Genomic DNA, 16881 nt, shown 5'->3' on the forward strand with positions numbered 1-16881 from the left:
GGATGTAATTTGGATTAATAAAATAGTATCTAAACCCAAGTTTTTATTGCATACAATTTCTGTGGCTTGTGCACTGCAATTACTGTGATATTCAAATGGTTATATATACATTTGGTAACATTGAGCGGCACCAGAGTCCATAAAAACGATACAGTCTAAAAATAGATTAACCACGTTTTACAAGAGCTTCATTCCATGCCCACGATCAAATAGACACGATTCTTTACATAGGACTTTCCGAGTTGCATCTGTATTTAAAGGGGCAACCAGCCATATACAAAATAATCTAATCCACACAATTACTGTCTTGAAACATTTTTTAAAGATTTAAAAATCGAAAAGCAGATTATAGGCTTAGCTACGATGTACATGTGCACATAGTAATAAAAAGTTTGATTTTTTCTTCAGTTCTGCAATCTACAATTTTGTTATCCATAATACTTCAATTCATTGAAATAACATTTCGCCTGGTTTATTATACACTTAAAATCTAATAAAATAAACAATTAGATTGTATTGCTGTCTTAGGGTTTATTGAAGCGAGAATAGCGGGTTCCTATCATTAGACTCAGACTCAAAGCATATATATATCTATTCGTTCTACAATAACTCTCGTACAATGTGTCTAATTTTAATCAAAATTCTGTGTGTTTTTGTACAATCTTTTAAAATAACCCCTTTGTTTGGAGTTGAAATTCATCAAGAATAAAAGGGAAGGAATAAAATCCACCCCAAGTTGCAAGTTTGGACATACATTCAAAACATTTTGCAGTATACATTACGATTTTGATAATGCAGTTGAAATCAATCAAAAATTAGCGGGTAGAAAGAGGTAAGTTTCCTCGAGCTTTTCCTTATTTAAATAATGCGATAAAAAATAATTTTCGCCCACAACTTTCATCAAAATTATTCGATTCTGAGATGCAATGTTGGGTATATTTTCTTGGAGATCTCTCAATCAACCCAATCACTTGGGATTAAAGTTTGTCAAGAGTGAAAAGGATGAATTTTAACCTCTCTCCCCCATTTAAAAATTAAGCTAATTTCAGTTTTTTTCTTTCCTTTCCTTTTTTTTAAAGTATATTTTTTAAGATTTCCTAATCATCCCTATTGATCCTATTTTAGATCAGTTGAAAATGAGAGAGTGAACTGAATTTCCCTCTTCTATGATTTAAGAAATATTCCACGATAGCTTTCGTAAAACTCATCCGATTTTGATGGAATATGGCATACACAATGTGTCTACTAAATTTTAAGACTAGCATTATCAGAATATAATGCAGAAGAAAATTATCTTGATTGGCTGCTTATCTTCAATATATGACCCTCCTTGTTGTATACTGACAATTGTACGGCTGTATAGTTTCTAGATTCCTTTCTGAAAGTCCTCTTGTCCGATAGTGTTGAGTTCCTTCGTCACAGCCTTTTGGATGTCCGAAACTGAGACAAAATGGTTGCCTTTCAACGTGGAAAAGAGTGTGATACATCACCAGTTATGATTTTCTTTAACCATTCTGAGTCATCTTCGGCCAGTTGGATCTACTCCTGACACAACGACACCCGGTCATCTTTTTGCTCTGCTATCAGACTATGAGGGACAAATCTTCCTCTTCTGTAGATCTTGTTTCACGATCTTCCGAACAGTATCCTTCCCAATGTGCAAGTCTTCCGCAATCATCCTGACAATGATTTTCAGCCAGATTTTCCCGCAACTTTTTCGTCAGTTCGAACGGTTACAGGATGGCCAGGTCTGAGGTCGTCCGTGATCGCCTCCCGACCCTCAAGAAAACGACGATGCCACACAAAACTGTTAGCTCGAGAACGAGCATTATTGTTGTAAGCTGTTTGAATCACATCCACGGTTTCCGTGGCTGTTTCACCAAGTTTTACACAAAACTTGATGACTACTCTCTGCTCCACTTTATTATCCATGACGAACAAAGAGAACATAGTTCACTCAAATCACTGTAACGTACAAAATTCGGAACATAAATTCGTGATAAGCGGTTAGCGTACGCGCCTTTGGCGTAGGAGGCCCGGGTTCGATTCCCGGCGGGAGCTCATGTGGTTCGGATTCCACGTTAATCAGTAGGTTCACGTCTCATATAGCCTCGCTGCTGAACGGGACGTTAAACTAAAAAACTCAACTCAAAAAAAACTCATAAATTCGTGAATGTTTTACACAATGCACGACACTAGCACTAAAAGCTTCACACAATAACCGCTTGGTGGCTCCAGTGTTACCAGTGTTGAAATTTAGTAGACACACTGTGTATATGTTCTATGAGGCTCTGTCTCAATCTATACTGCTTGGGTTTAAAAATCAGTCAATAATCATGAAGTGAATTTATCTTTCTCTCCATTTAACAAAATATATTCCACGATTTTTTTTTTTTTTTTTTTAACGAAACTCAGCGACATTAGAAAAGGGGTCATGAGACGGAAACTTTACTTTAAAAAAAAAAAAATCTCTTGCTTCTGTAATGCGAAGAATCAGTATAGTGGTACTGTATTCAGTTTTTAAATTCGAAGAGGCAATGAAGTTACCATTTACCGTGGAGAAGTACTACGACATCCTATTCCCCCATTCAATTACCAACCTCAAATTTGACAAATCTTGCGATGACTAGATGAAAATGTTATGCCTTGCCTACAGAAAGACAAGTAATCGGCTATAAAAACTATTTCACTCAGTAGCATTTTCTTAATGTTGAATACTAACGAAGAGATATTTTAGTATTATTTTTCGGCTTTTGCAATATTTTGAAAAACGTGAAGAATTGAGAAGTGTGATAAGCATCATTTTTCGAATAATATAAAGGGCTCTACACATTTTAATACTTCGGAAATACTTACCATTCTAACAGCTCTGTCAAGATCACAATCACTGAAAATAATTAAAGGAGACTTCCCTCCTAACTCAAGAGAAACTTTCTTCAAATTGCTGTCTGCACACGTGCGCATAATAACCTGACCAATCTCTGTGCTTCCTGTAAAACCTAGTTTTCGAATATCTGGATGCCCAGCAATTGCATTTCCCGCCACAGATCCTAAAAAGAAAAATGAAAATCACAAATTAATGTAACTTTTAAACCACATATATTGCTTAAATATAATCATTACCATAACACTCACCATCCCTACAAATATTTTGTCATCATTAACGGGTCATTTGCCGGCAACAGAGAAGCTCCCAGGTACACAGTCATTAAGCTAACCTCTTCGTCTTGACTTAGTATGTTTCCTTATCTTCTTCTTTTCTTCCCACCATGCCTTCTATTACGTCCCTCATGGGGAAGAGAGCACCATGGCTCAGTGGCGCAAGGAAACCGTGATTCGATACCAGGCCATGTGAGTTTGTAGGGAACAGCATGTTCGTGAGCTCCCTTGAGGTTTTTACTTTTACTTTTATTAATTATCATGTCCTTTAGCCTAAAGACCATATGATGGGATTTCATTTCATTTCAATTCCTCACTGGTTTTCCGTTCGACCCAGCTAATCTTCATCCATATGTCGAAAGTTTGCACTCACTTTTCGTTGCTTTAGCGTAATTTTCATGTTTCAGTCCTGTACAGTACAATACTCCACACACAATATTTTATGGGTCTCGACAAGGTAAAAACAGTATTCAGCACAGGACAGAATACAACGGTGGGATTTTGTTTGAGAAGCCTACAAACCACACAATACAATTTCCCAAACTGTGCGCCGTGGATGGTTTACAACTGTGCCACCAAAATGTTTGGGAAGCTGTACTGAAATATCACTTAGTCTTAGTAATTTTGTAACTATGATGATAGTTATTTGAATTCTGAAGTTAAATCAACAGTTGTCAAAGGCTTTACATGAACAATTCTTCGTTAATTTCAAATATGTTTCATGTTTTGTATGTGTATGTATATCTACTTACAGACCATAAAGAACAAATAGTGATAATTTAAACCTGTATTTGATCCTGGTGAGGGCTACTTGGTTAATGTAACAGAAATATAGATGCTGAAATGACATTGTCTATACAGGAAAGTTAAGGCGGCTACTAATTTATATATGTGTACATCATTTACGTATTCATATGTACGTATTTATGTATATCTTAGAATATCTATGTTCTGAATTGAGGCGTCATCGAAAAATTGTGGTACACTATGGGCGTCAGAACAGGAAAAGTGTGGGAAGCTTCGCCACAGAGTCCTTTAAATATATTGGACTTAGAGTCAGTAGCATTATCCTTCATCCTTAGTAGAGACAGAGTATTAGAAATGCTCCAATTATATCTACTCACCTGTTCCCGGTACGATGTTAATCACTCCAGGAGGGAAGCCGGCTTTAACCGTGAGTTCTGCAAACTTGAGCGCTGTAAGAGGAGACACTTGTGCAGGCTTCATCACAACCGTATTTCCAGCAGCAATACAAGCAGCCATTTTCCATGAGAGCATCATAAGGGGGTAGTTCCAAGGAGTTACCAACCCGCATACCCTGAAATGCATGACGTGAGTAAAATATAAGTTTAAGTTATTTCCTGCAGCACAAACACAGTTCCGATACCTAGTAATATAGGGAGAAGATTTGACACTTTTTAATTAACAAACGAATGACAATACTTAAATTGTGAATACTTATTTCTGCTCAAACTTTTAATTCTGCGAAAATGTCGCTCAAAAACACTAAAACAAACTCAAATAAAATTGTAAATGATTTACTTCATTTACAAATTACAGCTCTTTGACGCTAAACATCTCTTTTATTATATATCCGTGTGTGTATGGTACATTACGAAGAAAAAGTTGAGGATGAATCGGACACTAATCTCCCTTGCCGGACGAATGCAATATCACTGAGCCACCACAAACCAGATTTTAATTTTCTGCTTTAATTTTTTATTCTTCATGCTTTGATAAAGCACACATCAGGCTAGTGAATGCTTCTGTCATACAATCATCAGAGCCTCAAACCATCTCTAAATCTAAACAAACAAGAAGCAAAATACTACTCTAGAACACTAGAGATTTACAACGAAAGCTCATAGGGTTGAAACTACAATGTTCGTGCTTAAACTATAACAGAAATTTCACATTATTTTCCTAGGATATTGCTGCAGGTTTGCATTCACACAGTTTGATATAAGCAAAAACTTACCCAATGGGTTCCTTCTTAGTAAAAGTTAGATTCCTATTGGGTCGTGCATGGTTTATTGGAATGGTTGAACCCTGGATTTTATCCGTCCATCCAGCAAAATAGCGCCATGTATCAATAGACATCCCAACATGAGTTTTCAGCGCTAAAGTATAGACAGCCCCGGAATCAATAGACTCTATAGTTGCTAATTCTTCTTTATGTTCTTCCATTAAATCAGCTAACCTGCAATATAAACAGGTTCACACTAGTACTCCATAATACACTAAGCTATTAAAGAAAGTATAAAATAAACAATTATGATACAAGTGTAAAATTGCTCTACAAAATCTATCTCGTTTGCCCTGATAAAAGTAATTTTTATCAGAAATTAATTTCCTATTTTACACCAGGTATTACCGTATGGTTCTGCACTAGAAGGTTTATAATCTATCTATTAAAATGCTACAATAGCAATTAAGAGCGACTGAGCTTCAACCTATAACTTTAGCTTTCAAACCTTTGATTTACGGTTATTTATGATTTCACGTTTATAACAAAGACAAATATTTTTAAAAAAGTGTACTTTAAATAAATTACTTACAGAGATCTCTTTTACAAAGTTTATCCTTTTAAGTTATAGTTCAAAGCCTTTGCATTTTAATAAGCCTTTTCCGAAATAAATACAAATGAATTGTGCTACCATCTCTGGAGTTTTTTAAGCTATACGTTTGTGGCAAATCCTTTCGGTAGTGAGTTCTCGGAAACTACAGGCTCTAGAAAGATGACGTTTTCACTGATCGATTGCAAATTTTGCGTAGATTGCCCAGTTCTAACTCAATATTAAAAAAAAAATGGCAATTATATATTTATTACACTTTTACGGGTATACTGGAAGTGTTGAAATTAAAAAAAAAAAAAAAAAAAAAAACATCATATCCTACCTATTATACATTCCAATACCATATAATTGTATATAGGGGCTGCATATCTCTCAGGTGTTTGTTTCATGGCCAAATTATAACGAAAAACGAAGGATAACCATTTCTCCAGTCTAAGTTGAATCTTTATTGTTTGGAGTGTTTTGCCCAATGAACACCATATATCACTGACATTATAATTGATTGTATGTGTAATGTATTAGCTTATTTTAAAATGTATAAAACGATAATCATGCCTGTTGTTCTGTATGGTTGTGAAATTTGGTCTCTTACTCGGAACGAAGAACATAGAAAGCATTTGAGAACAAGATCCTGAGACGAATATTCGGACCAAAGAGAAACGGGAATAGGGAATGGTGGAATCTTCATAAAGAGGAACTATATAATTTATACGGTTTATCCAACATTGTTAGGGTCATCAAATCTAGGAGGCTCAGATGAGCAAGTCATGTAGCTAGAATGGAAGAAAGTAGAAACGCTTTCAAAATCTTAACTGGAAAACCAGCCAGAAAACGACCACTAGGAAGACGTAGGCGCAGATGGGAGGACAATATTAAGATGGATCTCGTAGAAATAGTAATACAAAGTAGACACTGGATTCAATTGGCTAAGGATAGAAGTCAGTGGAGAGCTTTTGTGAACGCGGCATTGAACCTCCGGGTTCCATAGGCTATAGAGTTATTTAGTTTATATATTGCTTATTACATACTACATGCAAGAAGAAAGAAAACACAGATCATACATGAATTAAAAACTCCAACCGGAAGTAGGCTCAAATCTTGCAAACGGTAAGAGATATTGAAAAAAGTAATCGAAAAAAATCTCCCTTTTACGGTATCTCTTGCCGACTTTTACCAAGACTTCTTTCACTTGTGTCTGCAAAGGGACATGTACAGATGTGAGGAATAACAAGGAGATTCATGCTCATACATGAATGATGCGCTGTGTAAAGAGCGCAGGTTCAGCTAGCACATATTATATATCACGAAATTTGTTTGAATACAATACCAGAAATAGTTTAGACTAAAGTATTTCACCTTCATAACATGTTTACACTCTGCAAAACAAAAGCGTGTTAGGCAATGTTTAGGCTTGCACCATAGCACCATCATTAAAATAAATAAATAGACCCAAAGACTTAAATTCTGTTAAAAAAAAAAAAAAAAGTACAATCTATTATTATTATGTCGTCAAGCTGGGTTGAAAATAATTTGAACGTTAAGGTTCATAAGCTATTTGTCTTTCAACATTGGCCTATATGTAAGTATGTGGAACAAAATATGCGATGAATTTTACCTATACATGAGCATTCCTCTGTCCCGCGCGTTCATTTTGGACCATTCACCTTCCTCGAAAGCTCTTTTCGCCGCCGCAACAGCTCGATCAACGTCTAATACAGAGCCACATTGTACCTAATACAGGGAAGAAAAGCAAAAATTGAGTTAATACCCCAATAAATATTCGAGTAGGGTGAACACATTGCTTCTTTAGGAGAATGAATTTATTGTAATGCAAGATGCTTGAGGAAAATAAAATAAAATTATCAGTTTAACATCCCACGGATTATGCCTTTTAAGCTAAGGGAGACGGATGGTTAAGGCAGTGAATAACGGAAGAATTGGTGGAATCAGGATGTGGGAAGAAACGGGAGTACCGCGAGAAAACCCACGGACACGATGTTGTCCACCACAAACTGCTTGACTGCTTATCGACCACAAGCTGTCTCCAAGATACTTGAAGAAGAGTCAAATGAACGATACTCAACTCGCCGTTTGGTTCACTAAGTCATATGAAATGTAAAGCTAGCTGACATCAGCCACCATTGTGAAGATACACCTAAGAAATAAGTTGCAATGTCACGTGTACATCAAATGAAGGAGCTTGGTTTGTATGACGTGATATTTTCTGAATTCATATTGAAACCGGGAGTGGTAGATTTCGACCACTTCCGGGTTTAGTAGAGCGAGAGAGAGGAGAGAGATATCAGAGTGCAGATGGAATAATTTCTGGGATGCTCAATTGAATGCAGAAAAAACTGTTTATCCAAAACAGCACACTGAATATTAGACGTGGCAAATAAAACAGCAAGCTCAAGCTCAAGCGCACTCGCGCGCGCTCTCTCTCTCTCACACCCACCCACCTACACACACACAGTTTCATATATTGCTAACAGCGAAGGAATTATACGTTTAAACATTTAAAATTGCACGAAAACTAACGTTTCATATGGAATAATATATCATTGGTCAAACTATACTTCTGATACATTAAACATAAAAATAAGCCGAGACTGATAATAAAAAGATGCCGACACTGTTCACGTACGACCATATGACAGTCACCAATTAAACGGATGTTTTGTCCTGTAAATGGCACTAATTGCTATTAACCTACTTATTCTATGGGGACTGCTTAATTAATACGAAACACTACGTGAAGTTTTTCTAAGGGTGGATTAGGATATACAAAGTTTGTGTAGACTACAAAATCGTTTAACAACATTAACTGTAGTAATTGTATGCAATGTATAATAAGTCTACATACATAAAGTAAGGATTATTAATTTTCTATTTCAGATAGATCATTAATATACTACTAATGTTCGTTAATATTAAATTACATGCAAACACACTAGTTGTACTGATTTACCGGTTCTCGTAAGACAATCTAAGTCAAGAAGCGTTGGGTCTGGTTAGTCCTTGAATAATGGAGAAAACCAGATACAGTTGGCAGTGTAGTATTCACCTAGCGTAGTCAGAACAATTGGGGACCTATTCTAATAAAAGATTAGCGAACTCCAATCACGAGAACCACAAACGAAAATACAATTCTTGTTCAGTAACTATACGCCCCAAACTTAAAACCTCTTCGCTAGGAGTTTAGTTTTAGTACCAAATTATGTCCCTACACTTCATTTAGCAAATCAACATCGAAACATCGAAAGTTATGAGATTACCCCGTGGAAATGCGCCCTTACGAGTCAGAGTAGAAAAAAGAGAACCTGAAGAGGTCGATCATTTCAAATATCTGGGAAATATTTTGAAGAAAGACGCGTACTGCACCAAAGAGATCAGGTCGAAAATTGCTATGCCGAAGAATCATTCAACAAGAAAAGGTCACTCTTAAACATGTCTTAATATTGGATTAAGAAAGAAGTTTGTCAAGTGCTATATATGGAGCATTGGACTTTATGGTTCAGAGACTTGGACATTACGGAAGTTAGAGAAAAAAAAATTAGGGAGCTTCGAAATGTGGTGTTGGAGGAAGATGGAGAAGATAAAATAGACAGAAAGAGTAACAAATGAAGGTGTTTTGAAATGGATAGGAGAGAAGATGATGCTTCTAGCCAGCATCCTTCGTAGCCAGTTAGATTGGACAGATCTTACGAAGAAATTGTCTTCTTCATACCGCCATAGAAGAAAGATGGAAGGAGAGCCAGGAATAGGAAGACGAAGAACACAAGTGATCGATGATTTGAAAAATAGAAGAAAATACCGGGAGTTAAAGGAGGAAGCTGAAAATCGAGAAACGCGGAAAAAATATTTCCAGGTCCAAACTGAGAATTAAGAAAACAGTCCCAGGACCTGCTAAAACGCAGAATACTTAATAATACTTTATTTAGAACTACTTTAATAATAATAATAATACTAATGCATGCATGTTTGTTCTTAATCCGTATTTTTCTTGTTCTAGTAAACTTGTCTACAAGTTTACTATACTCACCTTGCATATTACGCTTTCATCAGCAGGGTTAATGGAATCCAAAGTTTTCCCAGAGTCAGAATCTACAAATTCTCCATTGATGAACAACTGGTGAGGAAACCGAACATCCATGTTATTCACATTCAGTTCAATGGCACTATATTCTAATTTCTTCGCGTTAGTGTTTGCACCGCCTCTCGATTTTAACACTACAGCTTGCACAAAATCTGCAAATGCAGTCGCCATGAATACATCTTCATTCTGAAGCGTGATTTCGAGCTTCTCCTTCACTTCTTCCACTAACCTAAAAATATTTAAAAAAGCATTAAAACTACACACTGAAAGCAGAAGCAGTAAAACCATATATAAGGTATTCGCTACATATTTAGCAAGATTTTCAAAGAGATTTCACTCTTCATTATAAGATAAAACATTATTTTGCAGTGAAGTGAGACTATTGTTTCGGAGTTACAAAGTATTTTCAAGGAATTTGTTGACAACTATAGTTTGGGAACCAATAAAGTTAGTTGAGCAACAACTGTGACATATATATGGGGTGAGGAAAAAGGATGTTAACATTAAATGGGTGTTCTTTTCGTTTTGCAGATTAAACAATGGCGTGCCGATATTCCATTCAGGAACGAAGGAAAGTAGCTGCCTGGATGGAGGTTTTTTATTCTCCAAGCATCGTACAAGAAAAAAATCACGGCCTGGACCGGACGGGGTCCGTTCAAGACGATTGCAAGGGAAACAGTGGTAGAAAGAGATCCGTCCGAACTGACAAGGATATCATCCTCGTCCAGGGAGAGATGGTAGCCAGCACAACCAAGTCCTCGCGCACACTTTCTCTAGAGACTAACATTTCTCAAAGGTCAGTGGTAATTTTACATCTAAATGAAGCCATACCACTTGCAGATTGTGCAGCACCTCACAAACGTGGACAAGCAAGCACGTGTGAATGCTGTACAAATTATCTTGGAAATGGTGCGCATGGAGCCAGACATTCCGTTCATGTTCCCCCGACTTGACGCCATGAGATTTTTGGTTGTGGGGCATGGTCAAGGATTGTGTATGTCAGCAAACCTAGAAACTTGGACAACTGGAAACACCGCATCACTCAGGTCATCGCTGCTATCCCTGCCCAAATGGCCCAGACGGCCATACAATCAACAATGGACAGACTCTGTAAGTGCACTGAGGAAACAGGTGCCAAACTGAAACCCTGTAACCAAATCCTTGAATTGTAATTTCACAAGAGTAAACCCCCATTTAATGTTAACATCTTTTTGCCTCACCCTGTATAACGACTGTCATCATTGCGTCACTCCCATCGTCTCATTTATTTTGATAAGGCACTGTTGCGAAAGTTTATAGTTTATCTTACTCTGACTTTTACAATTGCAGAAAAATGAACCCACAAAAAAGGTGACCTGACTAAATTATTCTTTCGAAGCTATAAATACATTACTTTTCGTAGATTTTTTAAAAATAAAATTATAATCCCCTGTGCGAGGGGAATTAACTTTTTGGTAGAATTTGTCACGGCCGAGATCTACGTTATAAATGCTTTTCAACAAATTAATTCTTTGTCTGCTTCTTCCTCTCTTGCATTGATGATAGCATGTTCAAGAAATTTTTCTCCCTTGAAGAAGGAAAACATATACACAGGGTGTCCCAAAAGTAATGGTGAAAAATGAAATCACAGATTCCTGGCACCAAAACAAGAGAAAAAGTTTGTGACATATAGTCCGGAAGTGGACAGGGGCGGAGCCAGACAGCTTCGAATGTGGGGGGAAAGGAACTTCACACTTAGGGAGTGAACTTGCCAATTTACAAAATCGCATTGAAGATGCATGTGAACAGTTACGCAACACACCGGGAGTGATGGAATGTATTCGAAACTCACGATTAGCACGATGCATAGATGTGGGAGGACAGCACTTTAAACATCTTCTGTTGGTACGTTTATTGTTAGCACGTATGACTTAGTAGTTTGTAGTGTGATTCTGTATAAGATACTACGTTACAAATACAGTACGTTGTTGTGGATTCTGCCTGTTATTTCATTACATGACACGATTAGTTACACTTGTTCTTATTTCTACTCTCTCTCTGCAAGTTTCTATCTGGTACACCACTTTCCATTGCCCTCTGATATTATGCAACCATGTTAAGTGATCTTTACTTTGATTCTCATTGTAGATGTGCATGCAATCGTGCCATGAATAACAACTTTTTTTTTCTGTATGGTTTCCATCTTTACTGCACGAATTCATTACCCCTGCCGTACAGACATTCGGTGAATACCTAATTGACGTATGGAGAATCTCTGGTGCAGTTATATAACATGCGTTTAACATGTTAAGTCGATATGGTTTTTATTCCTTTTATGTTTTCCTGAACCCCCTTCCTACTTCCTATCATTATTCCGCTGGCAGATGTAAAGTTTTTTTCCTCCCAGATTCGAAGCTGTCTAGCTCCGCCCCTATCCATTTCCGGACCATATGTTATATAAACATTTTTCTTGTTTTGGTGCAAGGAATCTGTGGTTTCATTTTTCGCCATTACTTTTGGAACAACCTATATATAAAACTAGCTTGGAGTTGAAATTAATGAAGTGTAAATCTGGAAGTAGGAATGAAATGGAATCTTTAAGTTTCACATCCCACAGTTATGCCGGCTAGGCTAAAGGAGACGGTGATGAGAAATGAATGAAACGGTGGAATCAAGAAAATGGGAGAACCCCGAGAAAACCCAAGCACCACAAAGAATACTTGGCGCGAGCTGGTATCGAGTTGAGTTGATTTTGAGTTTAACGTCCTTTTCAGCAGCGAGGCTAAATAAGACGGGACCTACTGATTAACGTGGAATCCGAACCACACGAGTTCCCGCCGGGAATCGAACCCTGGACCCCATGCACCAGAAGTGAACGCTCTACCACTGAGATCTGGAAGTGCTTGTTTGAATTTATTCCTCATTAGAAAGTCTCTATTGCAGACTCATCATTTTCCTTAAATTTTCTTCTTCGTAAACGCTTTTCTGTTCCTCTCTTACACACACATACAAGCAAATACCGCCTGGTAAGTGGTCGATTCCCCATAACCCCAGAGAACACGTTTTTTTTCTTTTTCTCAATCCAAAAAATACCAAATACCTTTTTTGCACATTGCATACAGATCATTTAAAATAATAATAAAATACGGGAACTAAGTAGAATAACCGGGCTATGAAACAATGTTTTGATCTAGTGCCAAGTGACATTTTGCAAGGCTATTTCCATAAGAAATCGAATCAAGTTTCATGGCTGAGTAATCCTCCGAGTTTGGTCCGACTTCAGGCTTCTCCCCCTGCGAATCAGGACAACGTGGATCCAAATGTTATCTGGCGGTCAATTCGCTCCACGCCAGTACTTCGTAGCATTCGACTGCGGCTTTGGGCGCCGGGTCTCCTCCCGGGTGCCGACCAGTTCTGGAATCCTAACGTACGGATTTGGGCACTAGTATCATCCTTTATGCCACGTTTTCACATAATATTCGATATGGGGTAGGGCTGGGCAAGCACCTTCCGCCCCCGTACTGTACCACTACTCATTAATGTGTACACTTTAGAGTAATTGTTTACATATCTACTCTAAGCATCGTAGCCAAAGGATAAGTCATGATCTTGACATATGGATGCATCAATAAGTTTCATTCGACACTCAGGTTTAACCGTTATTTAATTTTTCTTTGTTTTTTTCTATTTATTCCCCTTTTTATCTAATAAGAAGTTTAGGGAAAACCCTTACACTGTATTTAGCGTGTAAGACTGTTTCTCCTATTATTCTAGCAGGTAATTCATTTTCCGTTCGCGCTTCAGGAATTCTTTCTTCCAATTATTATAATTTTATTGTAGAGACTCGCTCCCGTACTTTAATCCATTATATAGGATTTTATTTAATTTATTTTTTCTCCAATTTTTCCTTAACATTTTTGATTCGTAATTACCCTACCATTTTACTTTCCCCATTACTAATTATTAAATTACCTTGTTAACAAATAACATACTCACCGTACTACATCCATTGATCCAGCTCCCGTAGCAAAGAAATCCGTAGTGGCCTGTACTTCCATGTTTAGAATACCCATCCAGATCTTCTTCAATGTTTCCGCCATGTTTTGTTCAGCTTCTGTTAATTCCACTGTTTCGCGAGCTTCCTCCGCTTTACCAAAATTTGATGCTTGGATCATACGACCATCTACAGACAATCGGGTTACATTTACCTATAATGAAGTAATGAAAACGTCATTTTTATAAATTATTAAGTTACTGCTTCCGTAACATCAAAGGTTAATTCCTACTACTTAACTACTCTGAATATATATATTTTAAACGTTAAAAAAAAAAAAAAAAAAAAAAAATCCCACGTTTGAAAGAAACATGTTGAAAAATGTATTTATCATTATTATTATTCGACCAAAATAATCAGATCTAGCCAAATCCTATTAATTTTTTTCAACCTATAGGATAGTAACACACTTATCATAATGTATCGAAACAAGACACGATACTATAACGATACTGGTTCTTAATCACCTTAATTTTGAGCCAATAAAACACATCAATTACCTTTTATACACTTAGTTTAATAAATGTGATGAAGAAGTGTACATTTTACTTCTACACAAATTTTCAAGATGTCTACTTAACTCACACAACAATTCTATTTATTTTTGTTGGCATAACGACGACATCGAGATTTAGATTACATATAAACATTTGAATAATCTTTTTATATATTAACATCATAACTATATTATTTCTTTTTTTCTTTCTCTTCTTTTATTAGCAGAACCTGCCTAGTATATATTTAAAATATTTAAAACACATTATAGCCCAAAATTACAAGTTAATAATTGTTACAAGTAAAAATATACAACATACCGTTGTAATACAAACTAACTCAGTGGTAGACAACGTCATGTCCGTGGTGGGTTTCCTTCATGTTCTTCCATTTCCACCCACATCCTCATTCCACCACTTTGATAATAATTCAATTGCATTAATCATTCGCCCGTTTAGCCTAAAGGGCATAATCCTGGGACATAAAACTATAAATTTCATGGGAGCCGTGGTGACTCAGTAGTAATGTTAAACAGAGGTTCCCCGGTTCGATACCTACGCCAAGTGCGTTTTGTAGTGAACAAACACCATACGCGTGGGTTTTCTCAGGGTTCTCCAGTTTCCTCTCACTTTTATCATTTATCTCATCTTCATCGCCTCCCTTAGCCTCGGTGCATAGTTGTGGGATGTTAAACTGAAAATAACAACAACAATAGGAATCATAAATTGAAGGGGTAATTTGGATAAGGACGTATTGACCTATTTCAGGTAAAATGAGATATACATATTTTCTGCAAGTTTGAGCATGTCCGTATGTGTCTAGGTGGTGTTAAGGTAATACCTCTGCTCCGTAGCGAACGCCTGTCTCCAAAAATAGTGTGTGAATACGTTGGTTAATTGGATAAGGGCGTTTGTTTTCTGCCCTCCTGAAAAATTGAAGTATTGCTAGTTACGCCCTTACCCAAATTTAACCCTCAATTATACTTCTGAATTTTCGGTTTCTATGGCCCATCATATAAGGGATGAAGATGTCTCTCGGCGATCCCGTTACCCGGGGAGTGAGGATGGAAGCTAGCGTCCTCACCAGGGTGGAAAAAAATCATGATTTTTTTCAAAAAAATCATTTTTGTTGATTTTTTTGATTTAAATCGATTTCTTTGATTTAAATCAAACCCTTTTCTTCGTATAATACAAGTCGTGAACTGAAGAAAAAACATTAGGAATTAGTATTAAATGTTAATTATGCCATTTAAGTGAAAGTATGGCGTTTTAATTTTGAATTAATTCCCAATCGTTAACCTATTTCAATCCCAAACAATGTTTCTTAAGCATTAAGGAAAAAGTACAGCAATGTATATCAAGTGACACTTTTCTTTTCACGAAAGTTACTGATATTTGGCAGGGGCATATTTTTAAGCAATTGGAACTAGCTAGCGGCAGGAAATACATATAAAGTATATAAATTTCGCCTAAAATTAATTAACTCACTCTATGACCTATGGGAGGTTCAATGCCATGTTCACAAAAGCACTCCTGACTTTTATCCTTAGTCAACTGAATCTAGTTTCTACTTTGTATTCTTATCTCTGCGAGATCCATCTTAATATTGTCCTCCCAATTGCGCCTAGGTCTTCCTAATGGTCGTTTTCCGATTGGACTTCCAGTTAAACCTGAAAGCGTTCCTACTTTCTTCCATTCTCGCTACATGCCCTGCCCACCTGAGCCTCCAAGATTTGATGACCCTAACAATGTTTTGGTTAACGGTATAAATTATGCAGTTCCTCATCATGAAGTTTTCGCCATTCCTCATTACCGTTCCTTTTGGTTCCGAATATTCGTTTCAGAATTTTATTCTCAAATACTTTCAGTCTGCGTTCTTCCCTCAGCGTAAGCGACCATGTTTCACAACCATACAGCATAACAGGCATAATTATCATTTTATATATTTTAAAGCTTGAAATTCCTCGACAGAATTCGCGACGATAAGAGATTTTGAACTGAATAATAACACGAATTCCCTGCTTTTAGTCGATATTTAATTTCTTCGTGAATATAGTTTTCTGATCCTATATATTAGCCGATGACAGAAATTTCTTTGTCTTTATGCGATGAGTTTTTGTAAGTCAAAAATTTTCTGCAGGAATTCCAAAATAAAAAATCAAGATGATCAGTTCCAGAAGAAGAAACACTTGTGATAGTTAAAAATATGCTTTATGTGACGTGAAAAACAGTTCAAATGCGAGTTGTCCGTGCATTTAAGACATCTATACACAGCAAGCACGTTTTTATACTTTTCTGTTAGCTATTTTATTTGCTCTGACAGTTTTTCCTGCACGGGCACGACAAATTTTCTACGATCACATCGCAGATCGCAGCATGTTCTGCAATGGGGTCAAATATCCACTTTATCAAAAGTATTATTCGATATTTTAATGCATCCAAAATTTGTCGTATTACGATCCCGAGGAACTTCTATGTATTTAGTACATAAATTTCGCCCAAAATTTTAATTTTTTTTTTTTT

At 36.7% G+C, this 16881-nt stretch overlaps 1 protein-coding gene across 3 annotated transcripts in view; it reads right to left on the minus strand.

The window, feature by feature from the left end:
- LOC145684676 (cytosolic 10-formyltetrahydrofolate dehydrogenase) overlaps positions 1-16881 on the minus strand; it is a 65480-nt gene that overhangs the window by 15058 nt on the left and 33541 nt on the right. For all 3 annotated transcript variants that reach the window (XM_081757063.1, XM_081757068.1, XM_081757074.1), the window contains 6 exons: positions 13807-14018; positions 9778-10060; positions 7351-7466; positions 5138-5359; positions 4284-4477; positions 2857-3050 (listed from right to left, as the gene is read on the minus strand). In XM_081757063.1, coding sequence (XP_081613189.1) covers positions 2857-3050; positions 4284-4477; positions 5138-5359; positions 7351-7466; positions 9778-10060; positions 13807-14018 — 1221 coding nt within the window. The remainder of the gene's footprint in view (positions 1-2856; positions 3051-4283; positions 4478-5137; positions 5360-7350; positions 7467-9777; positions 10061-13806; positions 14019-16881) is intronic.

This window comes from Thermobia domestica, chromosome 1 (genome assembly GCF_964235325.1).
Source record: "Thermobia domestica chromosome 1, izTheDome1.hap1.1, whole genome shotgun sequence".
Classification (NCBI taxonomy): domain Eukaryota; kingdom Metazoa; phylum Arthropoda; class Insecta; order Zygentoma; family Lepismatidae; genus Thermobia; species Thermobia domestica.